Source organism: Eucyclogobius newberryi, unplaced genomic scaffold (genome assembly GCF_026437365.1).
Source record: "Eucyclogobius newberryi isolate DKJ021-1_F unplaced genomic scaffold, fEucNew1.0.hap1 SCAF_5, whole genome shotgun sequence".
Classification (NCBI taxonomy): domain Eukaryota; kingdom Metazoa; phylum Chordata; class Actinopteri; order Gobiiformes; family Gobiidae; genus Eucyclogobius; species Eucyclogobius newberryi.
This window is the reverse complement of record NW_027316167.1, coordinates 10,446,572-10,471,388: the sequence shown is the minus strand read 5'-3', so window position 1 is coordinate 10,471,388 and position 24,817 is coordinate 10,446,572. Positions and strand designations below refer to the sequence as shown.

The following is a 24,817-nucleotide window of genomic DNA, read 5'->3' as shown; positions in this document are numbered from 1 at the left end:
ACAACTGGAACACAGCACAATAAATGCTGGTCACTAGTGCTGCCTGCTAAGGGTCAGCGGTGTGGCCTCAGACACAGTCCTCCCGACTGACGTGCCTCCCATTGGCCGTGCTGAGGCTGGCCACAGAGTGATGGGTGCTGCGGACGGAGGTGACGCGGGTGTTGAAGTGGACGGGATTCTGGGGCGACCTCCACGCCATGAGCCGGCACAAACAACACAGCTGCTGGTTGAACTGCTTCTGGAAACTGTCGCTGAGCAGGTACAGGGCAAACGGGTTCAGGCACGAGTTTGTGAAGGCCAGGATCCGAGCCATGATGCTGCACACGAAATGCACCAGCGACGTGTCAACCTGAGGAGAGAGGGAGCAAAGAGGACTGAACAGGATTTGTACATCTCTAACTTAAATTATATCATGACTTTTTGGGCTTTTATTCATGTTCTAATGTTATCCTTGGCTTCTGAAACCCTTTGGAATCTCCGGCAAGTGTGTTTCCAATTCACCCAAACGCTCACATCCTCCGTTTTGCTCATTTTGCCCACAATGCACTGCAACTTTTATTGTTTGCAAACTTGATTCAAGCTGTGAAATGCATTCTGATGAAATACAAAAAGAATAAAGCAGATAACATTTGTATTAGATCAGTTAAATGATTATATTTGTGTGTTAAATGTTATCTGCATCATTAGCCTAAGAGGAAACGGCATGTATTTCTAATGACATGTGTGAAGATGTTGTAAAAGCAGCTGTGAGGAATGTTTACTCCCATATTGTCCCCAGGGACGAGAATGGGTAAAACATTCACCAAGGCTCTTATCTCTAAAGACAATACCAGAGACAGTTGTAAAAGTAAAATGCTTGATGTGGAGCTGACCAATGAGAAAAGTGACCCGCTTTTTATGTGTGAAATTCTAATAAAAGACTTGTAAGAGGGAGAAACACTAAGAGTGAATTTGGAAAGTTGTTCAGGTTGCTTACAACAGCTTGACCCGGCTAAGCCTTCCTCTTCCTTGCAAGCCACGCAAAAGACTGACGTTTCTGTGTTGTTTAATATTCTAAGTTGAATTATGTTCTCTGACTGCTAAGGAATAGCATTGATTCATGTGTAATATTTCTTGACAATTTCTAATTTGGACACATGCTGCAAAATAAGCAAGCAAATTATGCTTTCAAATAAGCATGTTTTAGTAAATCGTTTTTACATTACAGTTAGCCTAGATGTAGATGAATGTGTTTGTGTGTGGCAGCGCTTGGGGATAAAATGACCAGCATGTCTCAGCCTAAATAACTTGATAAAAATGATTCACAACATTTACTTCGAGTACATAGTTTAATAGATTGAGACATACGAACATTTCTGGCTTCTTTCCATTTGTTAAAAGTATTGTTTTTTGTTATAACTCAGAGTTTTATCACGTCTCATCTGGTCATGTGACGCTCACTGAGCCTGTTCCAAGTGCTGCAAGATAAATGAAAATACACCTCACTTTAGCCTATTCAGAATCAGAATGACTTTTATTGGTAGTGGACAGGCTCAATAGTTGTTTACTCAGTCAAAGCCTTTACAATAATCTGTAAAATAAATAACTGCAGTGATTACGTTGTGTTTCTTTCTCATTGGGAGCTTGTTTCATTAAGGATTCCTTCAGCTTTTTACGCTTGAGTTTCTTTCAGAGGCACTGCTGGAGTCGACCCCTTGTCTGAGGCATTAGGTGAACGGCATTCTGGGTAATTAGAACTTAATTAAAGGGAAATTATCTTGAGAATCCACAGGTGCATGTTCTTGCTCTGCAGAGGAAGGCATGCAGAAGAACAGGTGTAGGTCTTTAGTTTTCAGCTTGTTGCTCAGTAACCATTTCAAGAGATCTATTATTTATTATCAGGGTCCTTTTTGCACAGCAGTACTTTGCATTCCTTTTGTGTGATCACTGTATTCACACAGGCACACGTTTTAAAATGTACTCACAGTCGCAGGCCTTTAATGATCATTTCAAACCACGTGACAACATAAACGCATGCCATTGGCTGTCAACAACAATCAATAATATATGTGAGGAAACAAAATGAGAGCACATCTCATCATTATTATTATTTCATCAAGCTTTGTTTTAGTTTTTAAGTTTATTTTTCAGCCTATGTAAAAGTACAATTTAAAAACTAGAAAACTTCAGAATATTTTCATACAGTTATATTTTGGGCTAAACATCTCACTGAAATATATTGTATGGATATTGATGACCACGGGACTCGTCTTTCCACATGGTTGCTCATACTTACTGTATTTGCTTATTTGAATGCAATTTGTGGGTCACAGAATCAGCCTCGAGAGAAAATACCAACGCTAAATATCAAGGAATTCACAGATACTAACATTTTAAAAACAAATACGCATGGTCTGATTTCCATATGTACATCGTTCTTCTCTAGTCCTACCTGTGAGTAGTGGTAGGAGCGGTACAGATAGATGACGTGACTCGGCAGCCAGCAAACGGCGAACAGAGCCACAAACACCAGCACCGTTTTAGCCAAGCGCTTCCTGGATTCAACCTGCAACACGAGAGCAGACTTTAGACTTTGAATGTGCTGAAGAGAACGGGTTTGTCAAAGAATTCTACATTAGCCTAAGTAGGATTGCAAAAAGAATAAAAAGCATATTCAGATACTGATTTGGGCTAAAACTAGTAGTGAAACTAGAATAATCGATACTGGCAAAAACTAAAAACCGGACAACATTGAACCTTTTGTAAATAGTTTTAGAATGGTTTTGACCAGAACGATTCAAAGACAACATGATCATTGATTTTGTGCTGAAACAGACATTGTACTGGACCTAAAATGAATGTCCCAAGTCTTATTAAATGCTATATGGTCAATGATTCACTTCATTGTCACACCGCCTGTGGCCCGCCGCTTCAGATATGTTTCAAAATGTGGCCCTGTTTGAACACCCCGTCCTAGAGAGACAGACCTACACCTACACTGTATGTTAGGTTACTGCATTTAGAAACAGGGACAAACAAGTGCAGTGTTTGACTCCCTGGGCGGAGAACCACTGCTCCACCGGCGAGCGCAATACAGAACAACATTTCTACCATGCCCTGCCCACGTAAAAATCATTTAAATCTTGCTGCAAGTTTTATTAAAAGATCTGTCACACTGTGCGTTGACTAGACAGCAGAATTGAGATCTGAGGACCGTCGCTGAGCTGTAGAAAGCTCAAAGGTAGTGTCAGAGAGCAGGCTGAAGAGCAGCAGGGGATTCAAAGGAAGATAATGTGCCAGTTTGAACAAGGTTGAGTGTGTTTCTGGGTTAGGCAAGGCCCAGAGATCACACGCCCTCAAGAAAAGTGTGGTGAATGGCGATTAGATAAAGGCTCGGGAAGATAAAGGGGAAATCTACTTGACCATCTTTTGTATGATCCGTCTTTTGTATGTCCTTTTTGTGCAAATCAACATGTTGCTGATGATTTTTGCCTTAGATCATTAGGCAATTCAAGGTTGTTAAATGTGCTTTCAAAAGCTTGTATTTGAGCCTTTGGCCTATTTTAGGTGTCACAACGGCACCTAAAGTTTTGGCTACCGTGTTTTAAATTAGCTCATGTGCTGGGGCTTTTGGACTGGATTGGAAATGATCTAAATAAAATGTGTACAGATATAGCCTATTCTATCTTATAAGCTACATTACTCAACATGTATTTTAGATTTTGAATGCGTTACACCAAAAGAAAGAATATATGGAATGACTTAATGTGTTGTCTCCGCTCTGGTCTGTTTGAGCAGGGATAATAGCAGCATCAATGTTCAAAATATAGTAATATACGAATTGATCAATACAATTTCTATTTCAGGTATATTTTGTCTGTGTTGCTACTGACTGTGTTTTATTGTGGTAGAAGTATCTAGAAAATAATATAACCATCAGATCTTTGGACAAGTTCCCTTTGTTCTTTAGCTTCATGAAAACTTATACCATGTCTATCAACGTAAAATCGATTTGACACAGGCACTAACCTGTCTTCTTGCGTGCACGTTGTTCTCCACGGGCAGATTTGACGCGCTCTTCATCAGACTGCGGGCAATGTAGGTGTAGTACACGGAAATGACCAGCAGGGGGATGACGTAGAAGATGAGAAAGGAGGCCATGGAGTGGATCTTCGGGTGCAGTTCCCCGGCATGAGGGTAGGGGGCGCAGGTGATGAAGCTCTCATTGGTGGAGGGGATGTTGAAGGTGTGGAGGTCGGAGAACACGGCCTCGGGAACGGCCAGGGCCAGGGAGAAGAGCCAGATGACTGCCGCCCGCAGGACAATACTGGAAGTGCTGCTTGGCGTCTGGATCTCCAACGGCTTCACGATGGCTCTGTACCTGAGGAAAAGATGTTTAAATTCAGCTGCAATGTCAACTTTTAATTACAACTGTGCCAACTGCAAACATTTATCATGGTCAAGGTCTTGCTCACGAACACGACGACAGCACTGACAAAGCCTCGTGCGTAAATTCATAAATGAAACCTGCGAGATGTTTTGGGAAAGGTGTGGAGAAAGTCCCCATCTGCAGTTTTGAAGGAGACATTCTACGGTACATTTTATTCAAACACTTCACACTGAACTATAACAAAGTAGATCGTCATTGTAAACTGCAAAATTGAACTAAAACGGCTTTGTAATAGAAAAAAGTCCATTGACTTCCTGTTCAAAACTGTAGAACTGATATGAACATGTATTTTATTGTTGAAAAGTGAATACGTGACATTTCAGTACATACACGTGTCATCCGGAGTCTTCCATTCTTTAAATAATCTCAACTAAGTATAAGAAATTAGGCGGAGATAGGGGGTAGGTGAAAACAGGAATTTTCTGAGCCTCACAACACAACTCTTAGCAAGATAATGGTGTTAAGTGTGGTATGATTTTGGTAGAATATGTTCCCTTTAAGGACTTTGCACAAAAGCAACAATCTCCATAGAAATCGGGTGCGATTTGACAGTTGTGAAAAGTGTGCAGGAAATTCAAGTAAATTCTCATGAACAAATGCCAATTATAAGTTATTACCACTTCTTAACAATGTGCTAAACGACAAAGATTAATCAGAAACTATTGTCTTGAAAAGCTATAGAGGTCTATTTGTGAAAGAAGCATCTGAAACACTAAGAAAGGCTAATGACTCATATCAGTGACAAACACACCCTATTGAGAAGCATTGTTACCAAAAGACGGGTATAGAAAGGTATAGAAAAAGTCTTAGTCAATAAGACTGCAACTAACAAGTATTTTAGTAGTAGACAAATTGTCAATAATTTTTTCAATTCGTCGACTAGTCAAACAAGTATTTCTCTTGCACATTGTGACAAATTGTTGAGACAAATAAAGGATGAAATTCGGTGACAGAAGGCTTCTTGATAGATCATATTTATTAATAAAGTGTAATAAAAATGCCTTTTCATTTTAGGCTTGAGTCAATATATAATTGTGTGCTATGATCTATTCTATAAACTTAGTCTGTTTAGAAAGTCCTACTGCTCGCTTGTTATATTCATAAATCATTTTGAAAGCAAAAACCACCACGGTATTGAGCTTTTGCTAAAAGGCTTTTCCACTTAACATTTTCTGTCATCAAAATATTGAAGTATAATCATTGTTGTGTGCTGTAATTATAGGATCTGTACGGGACAATTGTTGCAGTGTTTGAGAAAAGGGCAACATAACCTGGGCCTGACTCGGTCCATATTTGTGTTTCTTATTATTATTATCAGGGCCCGGAAGTTTATTAAAGGTGCACAATGGAACTTTTCTGCTGGAGATGTTTTGCTTCGTCTGGAATGATTGGCAGTATTAAACAAATCTATCTCATTCAATGTTTTTATTGCTCATAAATATGTTGGAAACCTGCTTGATTCCATGGAGACAAGTACAAGACAAGCCGATGTATTTGAATTATGTAGCACATCAATGTTTTGCACTGCACACACTTTTGCTCCAGTTTTGTACCTGTGAAAACGCTTTGTAAATCTGTCCTTTAGGTGCTCTGCTCTTGCTCCCCCGTCTCCCCCATCCCCCCCTGCTCCCCCATCTCCCAATGCTCCCCCTGCTCCCCCATCTCCCAATGCTCCCCCTGCAACAATTGTTGTGTTTTTATTTCCTCTTTAGGTAGTAATTGCTACTCAGATTTTTTATAAAGTGTAAAATGTAATTTTATGTCAAATGTATTTTCTCACAAATGGAATCTGCCTCTAAGTCATTGTATTATCATTACCAAAAGTGGAAATAAAGTGTGTTTACTTAATTAATTCAGTTGTAAATGTGTATTTAAAATATGTATCCATACAGTCAATGTTAAAAATTTCAATTTTGGACATTTAAAAAAAAAAAAACACGGTCATGTCAAATAACCCTCCCCATATTTTGTACCACCAGCCGCCACTGGTAAAGAGTTTTAAATAATGGTGGAAAATATCAGTTTAAGTTAATTCTGGAGATAAAATAATTAATTAGCAACTCAGAAGAGTAAAACTTTATGAAAAAGTACCTGAAGTAAAAAAACATAAAGTCATTTTGCTAGCTGTGAAGGAAATCATTTTTTGAGTTGGTTTATAAAATGTTGTAGAAACCATGCAACCACATAGCATAATACACCTTTGAATAATATATTGCAAATATCAATACTCTTATATTATCTATATCAAATCCAGCCTTTTTCAGTTTCCATTAATGTAAATGAAAAACACTGTTCTATATTGCACTGTGTATTAATATTTCACATATATTCATTATGTTTCAAAGAGACCACGTAGTGTCCCATTGAGTGCCTTATGTGAAGCTTCAAAGAGTCATGGGGGACCTCGCTGATCCATAATGTTGTACAGTAGAAGATAGGAAAATGGGCCTTGCCTTTCAAGTTTAGTGAATGTCTCTGCTATTCACATTTCTCCATGTCACAATTCTTTAAGGCACAAATGTAATGCAAATTAAATTTCTTTTCTTTTCTTTTTTTAAGCTTTTAACCATGACATCATTCTCTCATCAAAACTAAACTTTTAAATGACAAATAAAGCACCTTGAGGTCGATATGAGTTGTAGTCCTCTTTTCACACTTTTATTCCAGCAGCTTGGATGAATTCATGAATATTTAGCTTGAATGGTAAACATGAAAATTGGTCTGAAAGCCTATTGTCACCTGAGGTGATGTTTTTCACTGTCAACAGCTCTGAAAACACCTAACGACCACAAATAAACCTGTATCTTTTCATTTCCTCTTCACCTCAAGAGCCACCTGCTCTTCAGCCACCTTGTGGCTAACTCTAGATACTAAGGACTTGTTTCAGGTTTCATTCTGCTATTTATTTATTTATTTATTTATTTATTGCTGCTCATGTCACGATACCATACATGAAAAACGGTTTTACAGGGATTGTCCGGCTTTTGGGTTATTGTGAATCTGAGCACAGTCTGTTTTGCGCCAGTATAAATATGTTAGCCATCGGGTGTATTATGCACAAAAAAAAGACAAATGACCGCAAAACTCGCTCAAGCTTCTGCTGAAAACTCATAAACTTAAACTTATAAACTCAATAAACGCAATATCTTTGGACTGGTGCAAACTGCTTGATGTGAACTAGTTCTGTTTTTCACTTTTTTTTTAAAGACCGTTTAGTAAAGACTGAATTGAAGAAGGACAGTGTTAGCTTTTTGTCTACGACACAATTCAGTGCACGATTGACCCACAGCTGCTGACCGGTCGCTCCAGCTGCACTGAAGCACGGGTCAATGCAGAGGACGAGGATCAATAAAGCATATAGCGAAGAAGATGTGGATGTTTTATTTCAGGTACTTAGCTGTAAACTATAAATACATATTTACGTTTTAAGATAGGAAAATAGTGTTGTCATGATATAAACATTTCAAACTCAATTTCCGTATAAAGGAACATTCTCGATTCTCGATACCAATTTCAATCATGACTACGATCATGAAGGTGAAGGGACCGACATTTTCAATACCAAATAAAAAACTATTTCTTTATTTAACGCTGTGGTCTTAGGCTAGTTATGATAAAGCATATAGAAAATAAATAAAAATAAACTATATATATATATATGATGTGATTGGACGGCTATCTGATGCGCTCAATGGTCAGCGGTGGGAGATATTGACCATTTTTTGATCACACGATATTATCAAACAGAAATGTGTTAAAACATATCTTTAAACATGTAATTTACGGTTAAAATATCATAAAAAATGCGAAATGTCAGTCAAATGAGTCCCAAAAGAGCAGAAATATCACATATTTTCATTTTTCATTTTTAATCAGCTCTTTTTGTCTTTGTCCTTCACACTTTGCATGTTCTATAAACAACATTCACAATAATATCTCAATTTTGATCCAAGCACTTCTGTACCAAACTACCAAAAAACCAGCATCAAGCATCTGCATCCAAGCGAGCGTTCAGGTGAATAAATAATGCTCTTTCCCTTTTTCCCTCTTCTGGTCAAGTGGCCCTCAGCTAAAGCTCTTGGGACTCAACAACCTCAAACACGACGCCAAATCTGCAGAAATGGACTCTCAAAAGGCACAATGAGCAGGGGTAATTCACGTGCTTTCCTCTCAGTATTTCAGCGGGAAGCAGCTCCACTCTGCATGTATTGGCAGCCGGTTCAGGTAAGGACTATGAATAATGCACCAGACCAGCTCAGTGCTTTTAATCATGTATCAATTTAACATAGAAAAGCTCAAATCAAGGGGATGTTTGCAAAAGGTCTCAACAGCAACATCACATTATATTCTAGACGCTGTATGTAAACGGATGATGCAGATAGAAATTAGCGGTACAGCAATAGGAAGCAGCCACAAAGACAAACAAAAGAAGTGACACCTGTGGCTTCTGTTGTTCGCCGAATGTTTATCAGGCCATAAATGCACACAATTACAAAATAATTACCAATTCAGTCGAAAGAACGGAGAGCGCTCACTGCAGTCGTCTGGAAGAGGTTGAAAAATATGTTGAGTTGATTCAGCTCTTGAATTAGAACACAGGTGGGAGATAATCATCGCTCACAAAATTAAGAGAGAAGCTTTCTGTATCCAATATGTGGAGGAATCTTGTCTGAAGCACAGGCCCATCTTAGCGTATCTAACTGTTAGGGATGTCTGAGTTCTGGACCTCTGGGAGACCACGTCAGTGAGGTCGCTCAGGTCCATTCTTACAAACACCTACGTGTCCACTTTGACTCACTGACGCAAAATACAATCAGAATTTAACAGACTAGTGACTCATTACAGCAAATATTTGGGGAGACTGTTATCAAGCCTCTCATGTTTTATCTGTTGCATGTGTATTTTCATTTGTAGCTCAAATGGTTTCAAAATGCTGTTCTATAACACGGCTAAATTGGACCTTCAACAATCTCTTTTTGAACAGAAATGGAGGTTTAGCCGTATTGTACAACAGTGTTTTGAAGCCTTTGGATGGGATCTTCTCAGGGGCCAGTCAGATGATAATCAGCTACTCATCAGTGATGAGGGAGCTGCTGCCAGCCAACAATAGGATTTCTATGGCCCATTACAGGGCAGTTAGGGTAACAAAGAAGATTGTTTTTTAGATGGAACTTAGACAGTGTAAACAGATAATCAGAGCAGGCTATCAAGAGCTATCAAGAGGCTACGTCCGGTGGTGAGATTTCTCAGATCCTTAGATTGATGACTCGTGGATGAGAGTCGAAATGTCTTGTTAGGCCCGAGCCCCAGCAGGGCGGAGGGCCTATTGCTCTCGCAACGCTGCCGAAGGCAGCGTTGCAACTGTCGCCCCTGGCAAGTACAGTGAACTAGCCCATGCCGAAGGCATGGATCATGCATACTTACTCCTGCTATGACAGAAATAGTCAACAATTTAATTGTTGACAACAGCAGCGCGAAGCGCTGCATTCCTCCAAAAACCCTCCTGGCATCGTCCCGTACGCGAAAATCCATGCCGCAGGCATGGGCCATGCTTGTATCTGCTCAAATCAATGGAAGTCTATGGGGAGTGGGCGGGGCATCCCGACGGAATAGGGAGTGACGAGCGCGTAAGCGCTCGTAATGATGATTCCACCCCATGCCGGCATCGGGAAGGCTTAGAGCTTTCAAACGATGTATAATTTGTTGTTATAGTGGAAACGGCTATATTGTTTTTGCTAAAAATATTATTAGGCCCGAGCGCCACAAGCTGGCGAGAGGCCTATTAATCTCGTAAGGCCGTGCGAAGCACGGCTGCGAAAGTGCGCACGTAGTGCGCACGAAATCGAGCGCGAAGCGCTCGCCCACTTCCAAACACTCACTAACGCACTCCTCCACTCATGCACGCCCCGTGCATACTAATTAGTAGTAGGAAAATGGAACATTACCGTTGTAAACGGGCGAAGCCCGTGCAAAAGTGCGCACTAAACGAGCACTTTACATTGAGATGACGACCGCGAAGCGGTCGTCATCCCCATATAAAGCACTCATTTGCGCTAAGTAGCTCACGAATACGTTCCCCATCTCTTGCATGTTCCGTGCATATAAGCATGTAATGCAAAAATTGAACATTATTACTGTATAGAGGGCCAAAAACACAAAGTGGGCGGAGCCCACTCAAAATTAACGAAAGTACCCGTCAGTGACCAGGGACCCACACCATGAGGTAGGAAAGCGCGAGCGCTTTCCGAAAATGTATAGTTTATGATATTTGAAAAATGGGAAACATTGTTTTCGCATCGGAATATTTAGGCCCGAGCCCCAGCAGGGCGGAGGGCCTATTGCTCCCGCAACGCTGCCGAAGGCTCAAAAACTCACCAAACTTTGCCCAAAATTCAGAATCGGCGAAAAATTTGATTTCTTCTGGGCCATTTTTTTTTTCGTTAAAAAATGGCGCGACAGCGCCACCGACAAAAGTCAAAATACATTGCGCCTATGGGAGACGCCCCGAGGTCAACTTTGTCGTAAAGCTACGAAATTCGGGACACGCATTCCTCTCGTGAGGACAAAAAAAAAATATTATTGTGGCCACGCCCCCAGACTTACCCTATGGCCGCCATCTTCCTTTGAAAATGAAAACAAGCTGAGTTAGCCATTTTGTTTACGTCAAACTTTGACGAACTCCTCCTAGGGCGTTTTGCCCACCAACTTCAAAATCGGCGGACGTCCTCTGGACAAGTGGGACATCTAAAGTTATCCAATTTTTTGAGATACCTTTTACGGTCTGTGTGCGGCGCAGCCGCAAAGTTGGACAACTTATTTTGGAATATTGCAGATCTAAAAATTGTTCCCATTTGATCAAAACCAGTCCGATTAGGACCAAATTTGAATCAGTTGTTAAACTTTCTAGTTTGGACCAGTTTAGGCTGACAAAATTGAAATGGGCGCGATAGCGCCCCCTACAGAGTGACCTGTAAATTAACATTGAAGGTCAAAAATTAGTTTTACCAAAATTGTCTAAACTTTACCCAAAATTCTACTTTGCCGTCCCAATCACAAAAGCCAATCACAAAAATGCCTAATTTTTTACGGCGTAGTCGTAGCGATGACAGAAACCTCCCATGTTATCCCTATGGGAAAACCACAAAATCTCTCAAATTACCACATTTTTATGTTTTACACTTTAACTAAGTCCTCCTAGTGCGTTTTGCCCACCAACCTCAAAATTGGTGTACGTCCTCTAGACAAGTGGGGCATCTAAAGTTATCCAAATTTTAAGGATAGCTTTTACGGTCTCTGTGCGACGGAGCCGCAAACGTTTCCCAGAATTCTGACTATTTGGCCTTCAGAGTGGCCTATAAGCAATAGAGTTTTTCCAAATGACATGATATTTTGAACAAAATTCTAATTTGCCATCCAAATCATAAAAGTATGAGAGCCAAAGTCATATTTTGTACGGCGTAACCGTAGCGATGACAGAAACATCCCATGTTATCCTTATGGGAAAATCGTAGAATCGCTCAAATCACCACATTTTTACTCTTCACACTTTAACAAACTCCTCCTAGGGCGATTGTCCGATCAAGTTCATATTTGGAGAATATCATCTACACAAGCGGGGCATCAAAAGTTATCCATATTTTGATTCTAAGTGCTACGGTCTCTGTGCGGTAGAGCCGCAAATATATGTCACAAATGGGAAAAACGCCAAATCCTTGAAATGTTCACATTTATGCTTCACACTTTAATGAACTCCTCTGTGGGCAATAGCTCGATCAAGCTCATATTTGGGGAAAATAATCTACACAAGCGGAGCATCAAAAGTTATCCATATTTTTATTCCAAGTGTCACGGTCTCTGTGCGCTGGAGCTGCACATTCGACCGACATTTGTGTTCATTTGCACTGGTTAAGCACAGCATTGTACATGTCCAATGTGTCGCTGTCTTAGTTCTTAGACAATTGCGTTAGCGCCAACTCTGTAAAATGCAGAGAGCAGAGTCGGAAGGCCGGCGGCCCGCGAGGGCCGTTGGATGCCGCTTGCGGCTTTAATATTCTTTCTTTCTTTCTTTCTTCTCGGGACCAACCCCCCTATTTTTCACCCAGTGAACATTGACGAAAAGTCACAAACATTTGCACACCTCTAAAAATCGTGCCTCTCTACATTCTGGCTATTTCCCTTTTCTAAAATTAAAAAAATTGGCGCGTCAGCGCCCCCAAATGTACCAAAAATGCATTGAGAGATGGGAAATGACCCAAAAAAAAATCTGATCGTAGAATCATGAAATTTGGCGCAGAGGTAGATGGTGACAAGAGAAGTAAAAAATATTATTACGGCAACGCCGTCCGCCCAACCAAATGTCGGCCATATTGCTTCAAAAATGGCTAAACATGACTTCGGAGTTTTTCCAAACGTCGTACTTTTACGAACTCTTCCCAGGGCGTTGGCCCTAAAAAGCTGAAATTTGGTGAAAATGCTACTGAGGAGTGGGACATCAAAAGTTATCCAAATTACATTGATAGCTGTCACGGTCTCTGTGCGGCGAAGCCGCAAACTGTAGCAAGAATTTCAGAAATCTCCCAAATTTAACATTTCTGCCGTTTGCGCAGATAAAGTCCGAATTGTGTCAAATTAGAATCAGTTGTTAAACTCTTTGCCCTAAACCTACTTGAAGTGAAATAAATTAATTTGGAGCCACAGCGCCCCCTACAGATTTTATATAGAGGTTAAATATTTAGTTTTGCAAAATTATATGAAATTTGACACACAACTCAATTTTGGCATCCCCATCAAAAAAGTCAATGAGACCCATGTCATAATTGTTATGGCGTTGCCGTAACGATGACCGAAACCTTTCATGTTATTCCAATGGGGAAATCGCCAGAACATGTTTACACTTTAGACTTTCACAAACTCCTCCCAGGGCGTTAGACATATTAACCTGAAATTTGGTGAGACTCATCTTCAGGACCATCAAAAGTTATCCACATTTTCAGTCAAAGAGTCACGGTGTCTGTGCGGCAAAGCCGCACATTTTGCCAAGAATTCAAAATAAAATAGCTTTTTGATGGTAAAACAAAGGGGAGAAGATGTGACAGCGTCACAGATTCAGCAGTAGGCGTAATAAAAGGACAATTGGGGCGCCCCCTCCTCTTGCGGCGTGGCGGCGGTGTGGCGGCGGCGTGGCGAGGGCCGATCATTGCCGCTTGCGGCTATATTTAGGCCCGAGCCCCAGCAGGGGCACTGTCTGCCCCGTCGCCCCTGGCAAGTACAGTGAACTAGCCCATGCCGAAGGCATGGATCATGCATACTTACTCCTGCTATGACAGAAATAGTCAACAATTTGTGAATGGGCGTAGCCCATTCACAAATTGTTGACAACAGCAGTGCGAAGCGCTGCATTCCTCCAAAAACCCTCCTGGCATTGTCCTGTACGCGAGAATCCATGCCGCAGGCATGGGCCATGCTTGTATCTGCTCAAATCAATGGAAGTCTATGGGGAGTGGGCGGGGCATCCCGACGGAATGGGGAGTGACGAGCGCGTAAGCGCTCGTAATGATGATTCCACCCCATGGCGGCATGGGGAAGGCTTAGAGCTTTCAAACGATGTATAATTTGTTGTTATAGTGGAAACGGCTATATTGTTTTTGCTAAAAATATTATTATTTTTTTTATTAGGCCCGAGCCCCAGCAGGGCGGAGGGCCTATTGCTCCAGCAACGCTGCCGAAGGCAGCGTTGCAACTGTCTGACCAAACATGCGGGCGCAGCCCGCATGTTTGGTACTCCGTCGCCCCTGGCAAGTACAGTGAACTAGCCCATGCCGAAGGCATGGATCATGCATACTTACTCCTGCTATGACAGAAATAGTCAAGAATGAGTGAATGGGCGTAGCCCATTCACTCATTCTTGACAACAGCAGCGCGAAGCGCTGCATTCCTCCAAAAACCCTCCTGGCATCGTCCTGTACGCGAAAATCCATGCCGCAGGCTTGGGCCATGCTTGTATCTGCTCAAATCAATGAAAATCTATGGGGAGTGGGCGGGGCATCCCGACGGAATAGGGAGTGACGAGCGCGTAAGCGCTCGTAATGATGATTCCACCCCATGACGGCATGGGGAAGGCTTAGAGCTTTCAAACGATGTATAATTTGTTGTTATAGTGGAAACGGCTATATTGTTTTTGCTAAAAATATTATTATTATTATTATTTTTCTTGTTCTTCATCGCTTTGAACTCTAATTTGACCCCCTGAACATGCACAAAAACTCACCAAACTTTGCCCAAAATTCAGAATCGGCGAAAAATTTTGTTTTTTCTGGGCCATTTTTCTTTTCGTTAAAAAATGGCGCGACTGCGCCACCGACAAAAGTCAAAATACATTGCGCCTATGGGAGTCGCCCCGAGGTCAACTTTGTCGTAGAGCTACGAAATTCGGAACACGCATTCCTCTTGTGAGGAAAAAAAACAAATATCATTGTGGCCACGCCCCCAGACTTACCCTATGGCCGCCATCTTCCTTTGAAAATGAAAACACGCTAAGTTAGCCATTTTGTTCACGTCAAACTTTGACGAACTCCTCCTAGGGCGTTTTGCCCACTGACTTCAAAATCGGCGGACGTCCTCTGGACAAGTGGGACATCTAAAGTTATCCAATTTTTTGAGATACCTTTTACGGTCTGTGTGCGGCGCAGCCGCAAAGTTGGACAACTTATTTTGGAATATTGCAGATCTAAAAATTGTTCCCATTTGATCAAAACCAGTCCGATTAGGACCAAATTTGAATCAGTTGTTAAACTTTCTAGTTTGGACCAGTTTAGGCTGACAAAATTGAAATGGGCGCGATAGCGCCCCCTACAGAGTGACCTTTAAATTAACATTGAAGGTCAAAAATTAGTTTTACCAAAATTGTCTAAACTTTACCCAAAATTCTACTTTGCCGTCCCAATCACAAAAGCCAATCACAAAAATGCCTAATTTTTTACGGCGTAGTCGTAGCGATGACAGAAACCTCCCATGTTATCCCTATGGGAAAACCACAAAATCTCTCAAATTACCACATTTTTATGTTTTACACTTTAACTAAGTCCTCCTAGTGCGTTTTGCCCACCAACCTCAAAATTGGTGTACGTCCTCTAGACAAGTGGGGCATCTAAAGTTATCCAAATTTTAAGGATAACTTTTACGGTCTCTGTGCGACGGAGCCGCAAACGTTTCCCAGAATTCTGACTATTTGGCCTTCAGAGTGGTCTATAAACAATAGAGTTTTTCCAAATGACATGATATTTTGAACAAAATTCTAATTTGCCATCCTGATCATAAAAGTATGAGAGCCAAAGTCATATTTTGTACGGCGTAACCGTAGCGTTGACAGAAACATCCCATGTTATCCTTATGGGAAAATCGTAGAATCGCTCAAATCACCACATTTTTACGCTTCACACTTTAATGAACTCCTCCTAGGGTGATTGTCCGATCAAGTTCATATTTGGAGAATATCATCTACACAAGCGGGGCATCAAAACTTATCCATATTTTGATTCTAAGTGCTACGGTCTCTGTGTGGCGGACCCGCAAATATATGTCAGAAATGGGAAAACAGCGAAATCTCTAAAATGACCACATTTTTACGCTTCACACTTTAACGAACTCCTCCTAGGGCGATTGCCCGATCAAGCTCATATTTGGGGAAAATCATCTACACAAACGGGGCATCAAAAGTTAGTCATATTTTGATTTTAAGTGGTACGGTCTCTGTGCCGTGGAGCTGCAAATATACTGTCACAAATGGGAAAAACGCCAAATCCTTGAAATGTTCACATTTACGCTTCACACTTTAACAAACTCCTCCGTGGGCAATAGCTCGATCAAGCTTTACTTTGGGAAATATCATCTACACAAGCGGGGCATCAAAAGTTATCCATATTTTTATTCCAAGTGCTAAGGTCTCTGTGCGGCGGCGCAGCAAATTTGACTAACACTTGTGTTGATTTGCACTGGATTGGCCATGTCCAATGTGTCCCCGTCTGTCAAGTTCTTTTTTAATTCAACACACAATAAGGGCGCCATCTTTATCAAGTCGAAAGCGCAGAGTCGGAAGGCCGGCGGCCCGCGAGGGCCGTTGGATGCCGCTTGCGGCTTTAATTTTTATTATTTTTCTTGTTCTTCTGCTTTTTGATCTCTAATTTGACCCCCTGAACATGCTCAAAAACTCACCAAACTTTGCCCAAAATTCAGAATCGGCGAAATATTTTATTTTTTCTGGGCCATTTTTTTTTTCGTTAAAAAATGGCGCGACAGCGCCACCGACAAAAGTCAAAATACATTGCGCCTATGGGAGACGCCCCGAGGTCAACTTTGGCGTAAAGCTACGAAATTCGGGACACGCATTCCTCTCGTGAGGACAAAAAAAAAATATTATTGTGGCCACGCCCCCAGACTTACCCTATGGCCGCCATCTTCCTTTGAAAATGAAAACAAGCTGAGTTAGCCATTTTGTTTACGTCAAACTTTGACGAACTCCTCCTAGGGCGTTTTGCCCACCGACTTCAAAATCGGCGGACGTCCTCTGGACAAGTGGGGCATCTAAAGTTATCAAATTTTTTGAGATAACTTTTATGGTCTGTGTGCGGCGCAGCCGCAAAGTTGGACAACTTATTTTGGAATATTGCAGATCTAAAAATTGCTCCCATTTGATCAAAACCAGTCCGATTAGGACCAAATTTGAATCAGTTGTTAAACTTTCTAGTTTGGACCAGTTTAGCCTGACAAAATTGAAATGGCCGCGATAGCGCCCCCTACAGAGTGACCTTTAAATTAACATTGAAGGTCAAAAATTTGTTTTACCAAAATTGTCTAAACTTTACCCAAAATTCTATTTTGCCGTCCCAATCACAAAAGCCAATCACAAAAATGCCTAATTTTTTACGGCGTAGTCGTAGCGATGACAGAAACCTCCCATGTTATCCCTATGGGAAAACCACAAAATCTCTCAAATTACCACATTTTTATGTTTTACACTTTAACTAAGTCCTCCTAGTGCGTTTTGCCCACCGACTTCAAAATCGGTGTACGTCCTCTAGACAAGTGGGGCATCTAAAGTTATCCAAATTTTAAGGATAACTTTTACGGTCTCTGTGCGACGGAGCCGCAAACGTTTCCCAGAATTCTGACTATTTGGCCTTCAGAGTGGCCTATAAACAATAGAGTTTTTTCCAAATGACATGATATTTTGAACAAAATTCTAATTTGCCATCCTGATCATAAAAGTATGAGAGCCAAAGTCATATTTTGTACGGCGTAACCGTAGCGTTGACAGAAACATCCCATGTTATCCTTATGGGAAAATCGTAGAATCGCTCAAATCACCACATTTTTACGCTTCACACTTTAACAAACTCCTCCTAGGGCGATAGCCCGATCAAGTTCATATTTGGAGAATATCATCTACACAAGCGGGGCATCAAAACTTACCCATATTTTGATTCTAAGTGCTACGGTCTCTGTGTGGCGGACCCGCAAATATATGTCAGAAATGGGAAAACAGCGAAATCTCTAAAATGACCACATTTTTACGCTTCACACTTTAACAATCTCCTTCTAGGGCGATTGCCCGATCAAGCTCATATTTGGAGAATATCATCTACACAAACGGGGCATCAAAAGTTAGTCATATTTTGATTTTAAGTGGTACGGTCTCTGTGCCGTGGAGCTGCAAATATACTGTCACAAATGGGAAAAACGCCAAATCCTTGAAATGTTCACATTTACGCTTCACACTTTAACAAACTCCTCCGTGGGCAATAGCTCGATCAAGCTTTACTTTGGGAAAAATCATCTACACAAGCGCGGCATCAAAAGTTATCCATATTTTTATTCCAAGTGCTACGGTCTCTGTTCGGCGGCGCAGCAAATTTGACTGACACTTGTGTTGATTTGCACTGGATTGGCCATGTCAATTGTGTCGCCGTCTGTCAAGTTCTTTTTTTATTCAACACACAATAAGGGCGCCATCTTTATCAAGTCGAAAGCGCAGAGTCGGAAGGCCGGCGGCCCGCGAGGGCCGTTGGATGCCGCTTGCGGCTTTAATTTTACTTGTGTCCAGATGACTACAACTGAATCCTTTTCTACAATGCTTGTAGATATTAACAATGTTAGAGTTACACACATTAAAGATCCCATATCATGCTATTTTTCCCGTTTCGTAGTCTACCCTAAGGGCATATTAGATAATAATAACACCCAAAACATAATAGTTATAAAATATCACCAATATCTTGGACTCCGCTCTCAAACCCAGAAATGCAGACTCCCTGCACTCGCGAGGTCGGGGGGGTGTAAAGTTTAAAATTGTACTTCCTGGTTGGACATGAGCAGCAAATAAGACATAGGTAGATGTAATTCCACAGCAGCTACCTAGCAACCATATTGTAAACAAGGGCAAAAATCCATTACAATTATACATCAGTTATGATTTGGCAAACAATAACAACCTTTATTTTGTTGAAGGTTTGTTAAACTTGTGTATCTTCAATGGCATGTGACCTTCACAGAGGGATTCTGTTTTAGAACTCATCATTTTTATTTCAGCAACATTTCCTCGCCAACTGCCACTTAATGAAAAGGTGCCAAAATAGACTTTAAGTGAAGAACAGATGTGAAGCATTATATATAAGTGCACCTCCATGGAGACAACCAGGCGCTCCAGAAAAGTTACATAAATTCAGGCCATTGCTTAGAAAATGTAAGGAACTGTGTATATATTATTCGGAACTGCATCTGGTCCGGCCTGTGTCATTTCCTGTGATTGTCACCAGAACCATGGCGGAGGGAAATGCAGCATATTTATCTGAATCCCGGGACATGGGTGAGGATGAAAGGGCAGATTCCACATCACATTTAGTCTCTCAGTGTGATCAGAAATTCCTCAGTAAAAACCAAAACACAGTTGGACAAATGACACAAAAGGGGATCATATTCTCAGCTGGGAACAAGAGAATGGCGGTTGGAACAGAAGGGAGTCAGTAGTCATCGCTAAGATAAGATTGGGACATACTGGGCTGGCTCTGATTGGAAAGACCCTGACAGAACATGTGAGTGTGGAGGAGAAGAGACAGGTTCTACAATGCAACTGCTGCTTTTACCAGAGGAAACAACGGCACCGAGACCAGGGAGAAGCAGGTCGAACAGTTCACTCTCAAGCACAACTGGGCACGTGGAATGAAATGGAAAAAGTCTTCAAATATCTGCATAGAATCAAATTATTCAACAGAATATTAATAACAACGTGTGAACAATGAGCACCAGGTGGCAGCTGCTGTTAATTCAAAAAAGTCAGTTTAGTTATATAACTTCAATGGTATTGAAAGTATCCACAGTAAATGTATCATTATAAGGCAATAAAAAGGTGTTATATCGACGGGTATTATTTTGTATAATTTGTATATTGAGAGCACAACACAAGCACAAGAAGAAGAAAGAACGAAAATGTGAAATGTTACGTATTTTGAATTTGTATTCTCTTGATTAAGTACATACAAAATCAATGTTATGTACAGATATAAACAAATATTCAGCCATTTTAATTCGTCATGCGGGTCTTGATTGACAGTAACCACACCCCGTCGTAACCAATGCTTTAAGCTGTGTCCAGTACTGTTTTGTAAATGGTCAGCTCTTACGGTTCCCATGTGTAACGTTAGATAAAATAGAAACACATCCATACGAACGAAAGTATTGATACCATTCATCATCGTGGCATCGAGGTCTCGTCGACCATTTGTGGGGGTAGTTAGAAGTGCCAGGATGTACGATGATGACACATTTACAATTGTTGAGCATGCGATCAATAATCCGTCTGGCTGTTTTCTTATATCTCACGCTGGGTCGATGCCTCAGGTCCTGCTTTTGCTGCTGTTATGTTGAGATTGGAGAAGATATGAGTCACTGCGGTCAGAGGCTCATTTCATTGTCCAAACCACAGGTAAACAGTCAAGTCCACAGAGACGAGGGAAAAGAAGATGATTTTCTAGTAGACTTTGAAAAAGAACCCCATCTCTGCTGCTGCGGCTGCGGCTGCTGCTGCTGCTGCTGCTGCTGCTGCTGCTGCTGCTGCTGCTGCTGTTCGACTATGTAATGTGCATGTGCCACCAAACATGCGACTCCATTGTCCCTGTTGGAAAATGCGTCCTCTGCCTCTGACCCATCCTTCAATGCCGCATGGGGAAAGTGCAGCGTCCATGCAGGGACACGTCTACGGATCTTGAGAACTGGTCAGGACATTAGCAGGAGGATTTTACTCATGTGCATGTGGATGATTGAAAACTGGAGCCAGGAGGAAACATTCAAACTCTGCACAGACACACCAGTCACGTTCGACCCTCAGAACACTTTAAAATGATGCGACATGCAGAGAGTTACCACTGAAAAGCAGCGCTGCATTAAAGAAAGTCATGTTCAATTTTGTTTAAAAGAAGTCAAAGCACAAAGAGGGGGTAGTGCCAATGTGAGGTACAGTACATCTTATTTTCAGGTTTTTACTTTTTTACTTTCTTTCCTTTTTTCTCTTGAGCTTCAGTATTCGGTCTGATATTTCTTCTATTCCACAAATGTTGACCTGATCATCTTTTCAGAGACAGGTCCCAAACTTGCTGTATTAATCTCATGACTCAAAATCCTTTCAGCTGATTACAGTTTCACCTTTAATTGAACAGTGGAATCACTTTTTGACACAATTGTGAGGACTTTATGTCATCTATTAATTTGGGCCAGTTTATGTTTCATACAGACAGCAATTGCAGAGTTATTAACTATTAACCAGACTCAAAGAAAGCTGCATTCTGATAGTTTTAAGATGACCAGCCCCTTCAATGGTAAACCACGACTGTCTCAGAAGAAGAGAAGGGAGGACACTCACGACACTGCGGCCGGTAGCACATGGAGCCAGGCATATGTGCCACCGCCTTAACCCCTCGACACTGGGAAGCATGCAACTCATTTTACATGTGTACACGTAATGTTTAAGTAATGTAGGCGATCAGAAAGTACTTATAAAAAGTACAAATGCAGAACTCAAATGATGTCACGACCTTCCTCTGATCAAATGACATGAATGCAACACATCTACTGTTTTTACACACATCATTTATCCTCCCTGATCTCCTGATCCTGGTCGTTTTGCTGTCTTTCCGCCTCCTGCTGCCTGACTGCTCCCTGACTGCTCCCTGACTGCTCCCTGACTGCTCCCTGACTGCTGCCTGACTTCTCCCTGACTGCTCCCTGACTTCTCCCTGACTTCTCCCTGACTGCTCCCTGACTGCTCCCTGACTGCTGCCTGACTGCTGCCTGACTGCTCCCTGACTGCTGCCTGACTGCTGCCTGACTGCTGCCTGACTGCTGCCTGACTGCTCCCTGACTGCTGCCTGACTGCTGCCTGACTGCTGCCTGACTGCTGCCTGACTGCTGCCTGACTGCTCCCTGACTGCTCCCTGACTGCTCCCTGACTGCTGCCTGACTGCTGCCTGACTGCTGCCTGACTGCTGCCTGACTGCTGCCTGACTGCTGCCTGACTGCTGCCTGACTGCTGCCTGACTGCTCCCTGACTGCTGCCTGACTGCTCCCTGACTGCTGCCTGACTGCTCCCTGACTGCTGCCTGACTGCTGCCTGACTGCTGCCTGACTGCTGCCTGACTGCTGCCTGACTGCTGCCTGACTGCTCCCTGACTGCTGCCTGACTGCTCCCTGACTGCTGCCTGACTGCTCCCTGACTGCTCCCTGACTGCTCCCTGACTGCTGCCTGACTGCTGCCTGACTGCTGCCTGACTGCTGCCTGACTGCTGCCTGACTGCTGCCTGACTGCTGCCTGACTGCTCCCTGACTGCTGCCTGACTGCTGCCTGACTGCTGCCTGACTGCTGCCTGACTGCTGCCTGACTGCTGCCTGACTGCTGCCTGACTGCTGCCTGACTGCTGCCTGACTGCTCCCTGACTGCTGCCTGACTGCTCCCTGACTGCTGCCTGACTGCTCCCTGACTGCTGCCTGACTGCTGCCTGACTGCTGCCTGACTGCTGCCTGACTGCTGCCTGACTGCTGCCTGACTGCTCCCTGACTGCTGCCTGACTGCTCCCTGACTGCTGCCTGACTGCTCCCTGACTGCTGCCTGACTGCTCCCTGACTGCTGCCTGACTGCGACCTGCGACCTGACCTGAGTGGCCATCGAGTTTCAAGTTTTATTGTTCTGCCACAATTAACAACGAAGTTCCCCAAACAGACCCAGTGAGTTTTGATGCTTCTAATCCCTGCTGGATTATCCCTCATCTGTGACGAGTTTGTGTGATGGATTTCTCTATTTATTCCATCCCCAACAGGCTATTTGATGAGTGGAATAAAACAATCTCTAGATTAGTATGGCAAGGCAAAGAATCCTGCATCAGATTCAAACCCCTATTATCAAAGTGAGTCATTTTGAGGAAGTTAAGAATCTCTTGGTAAAATCTGTGTTTACAACGTGAAAAGAACTAATCCAAAAATTCAAACTAAAAAAAAATGTAAAAATTTGGTTGGTTTATGATCAAAGCTTTGTGGCAAACAGCACCGACCTGAGATTTATAAGATAAGATAAGATATTCCTTTATTGTCCCACACAGGGAAATTTCATTAAAGTCTGAATAGCAAAAGGTTTTTACCAGATTGTTAAAGAAAATCAAATGAAAAGCTTTGTTATGTTGAAGGAATCCTCTGGCCTGGAGAAACAGTACTTTTATTCTCCTTATTCCAGGCGCCGCCATTCCACGTAATCCTTCTCCCGGTTGTATTAGTTACATATAGCTGCCGACCTCGAGTGAAAACAAGTTCTGCTCTACAAAGCTGTTTTTGGGCCGCCCATGGAATCGGTGCATCGTTGGCTTGTTGGTCACATGAACATTAGATACAAAAATCCATCTACTTTATAGCATTTTTAGCAGTGAGAGCTCTTCCTCGTTCTCCAGTTAAACCAACGGAGTTCCCGCTGGTCCGGAAGTGTCATTACAACAGAAGTGCCGATAAGTAGAAGAAAAAAAAGAAGGAAAAAAAAGAGTAAAAAGTGGCCGGGGCGTAATAAGGTGAATAGGTTTAGTTTATTAAGATCCCCATTAGCTCCTGCAAACCAGTTGCTATTATATAGGTATTTATAACCAAGAAATTAAACAGAGCAATGACCATTATAACTCTCTAATTGTAATATTTATAAATGCATATAAATTAAAACTTTCAAGGGGAATAATATTTAAATTATATAAAGGAATGTATAATCTGGACCACAATTATCCTGTATATATTAAAAATAAGTTGAAAAGATAGGGTAATTTTGATTTGAGAGACAAACAATAGGAATACATATGTATGTGTGTTACTATTGTTCCATCCATCCATCCATCCATTTTCTACCGCTTGTTCCCTTTCGGGGTCGCGGGTGACTGGAGCCTATCCCAGTGACTTCGGGCCTTAGGCGGGGTTCTGTACCTACTTTGTGTTGCAACACTGGAATTTCCCCATTGTAGGACAAGTAAAGGCTTATCTTATCTTATCTCAGCTTATATTTCTCAATGGAGGACCACGCATTCACACATATTTCTAATTCTATACAGACCACTGATCCTTAACCCACTAATAAGGCGGTTTACTGGGAAAAATAGAAAGGCAGTGAATGAAAAACATTGCTGATTTCTTCAGAATAAATGACTGAAGCACAAAACAAGAAAGTGAGAGATGTTTAATTTTGTTCTACATGACAGATGACCAATGAACTGCTCTGTGTCCACATGCGTCATGGAATGAAACACATCTGATTGCACTGGCTCGGGTGGGACAGGGGGAGTGACCAGCAGTGACCAGACCCACTCTTTGGAAAGAATTAAAGAGGCGTGCATTCTAGATCCACATTTCCATGGAAACAAGCAGGTGGTACAAGTCAGGTTTGTGGAGATGCAAGTTTTTCTTTGTTTTTCAGCACAAACATCTTAAATGATCAAATAAATTAAACAAAACGTGCTTTTATAAGTATTTTTCTGCCACTGTCTCCGGGTAAATGATTGACTTATTTCCATACCTGTCCGCGGACAAAGCGGTGAGCGTGAACACCGAGACCCCGACCGACGTGAGCTGGATGAACGGGATGACTTTGCAGCCCACGCGACCGAACAGCCACTCCTCGGACAGGAACCGGCTCGCGTCCACGGGAGCGCACGTCACGAGCAGCAGCACGTCCCCGAGCGCGAGGCTGGACATGAACAGGTTGGGCACGTTGCGGATGGATTTGGCCGAGCAGAAGGTCCGGATGAGGGTGACGTTCCCGACGAGTCCCAGGACGCTGATGACGCCGTAGACCGAGGCGATGGCCGCCCCGGTGAGCCACAT

General features: G+C 42.2%; 1 protein-coding gene across 1 annotated transcript; it reads right to left on the bottom strand.

The window, feature by feature from the left end:
• On the bottom strand, positions 1 to 24,817 carry LOC140380932 (gastrin-releasing peptide receptor-like). The gene is made up of 4 exons (XM_072464915.1): positions 24,510 to 24,817; positions 4,009 to 4,360; positions 2,432 to 2,545; positions 1 to 349 (listed from the first exon to the last, which is right to left on the bottom strand). Exons 1-4 carry the CDS (start codon positions 24,815 to 24,817, stop codon positions 68 to 70), a joined length of 1,056 nt encoding a protein of 351 aa, XP_072321016.1. The 3' UTR covers positions 1 to 67.

Coding starts and splice junctions, on each gene's coding strand:
- LOC140380932 (XM_072464915.1), bottom strand. CDS start 24,817: ATGTGGCTCACCGGGGCGGCCATCGCCTCGGTCTACGGCGTCATCAGC. Junction 2,546..4,008: donor ACGTGCACGCAAGAAGACAG/GTTAGTGCCTGT, acceptor CTCGTGTTGCAG/GTTGAATCCAGGAAGCGCTT. Junction 350..2,431: donor GCTCCTACCACTACTCACAG/GTAGGACTAGAG, acceptor CTCTCTCCTCAG/GTTGACACGTCGCTGGTGCA.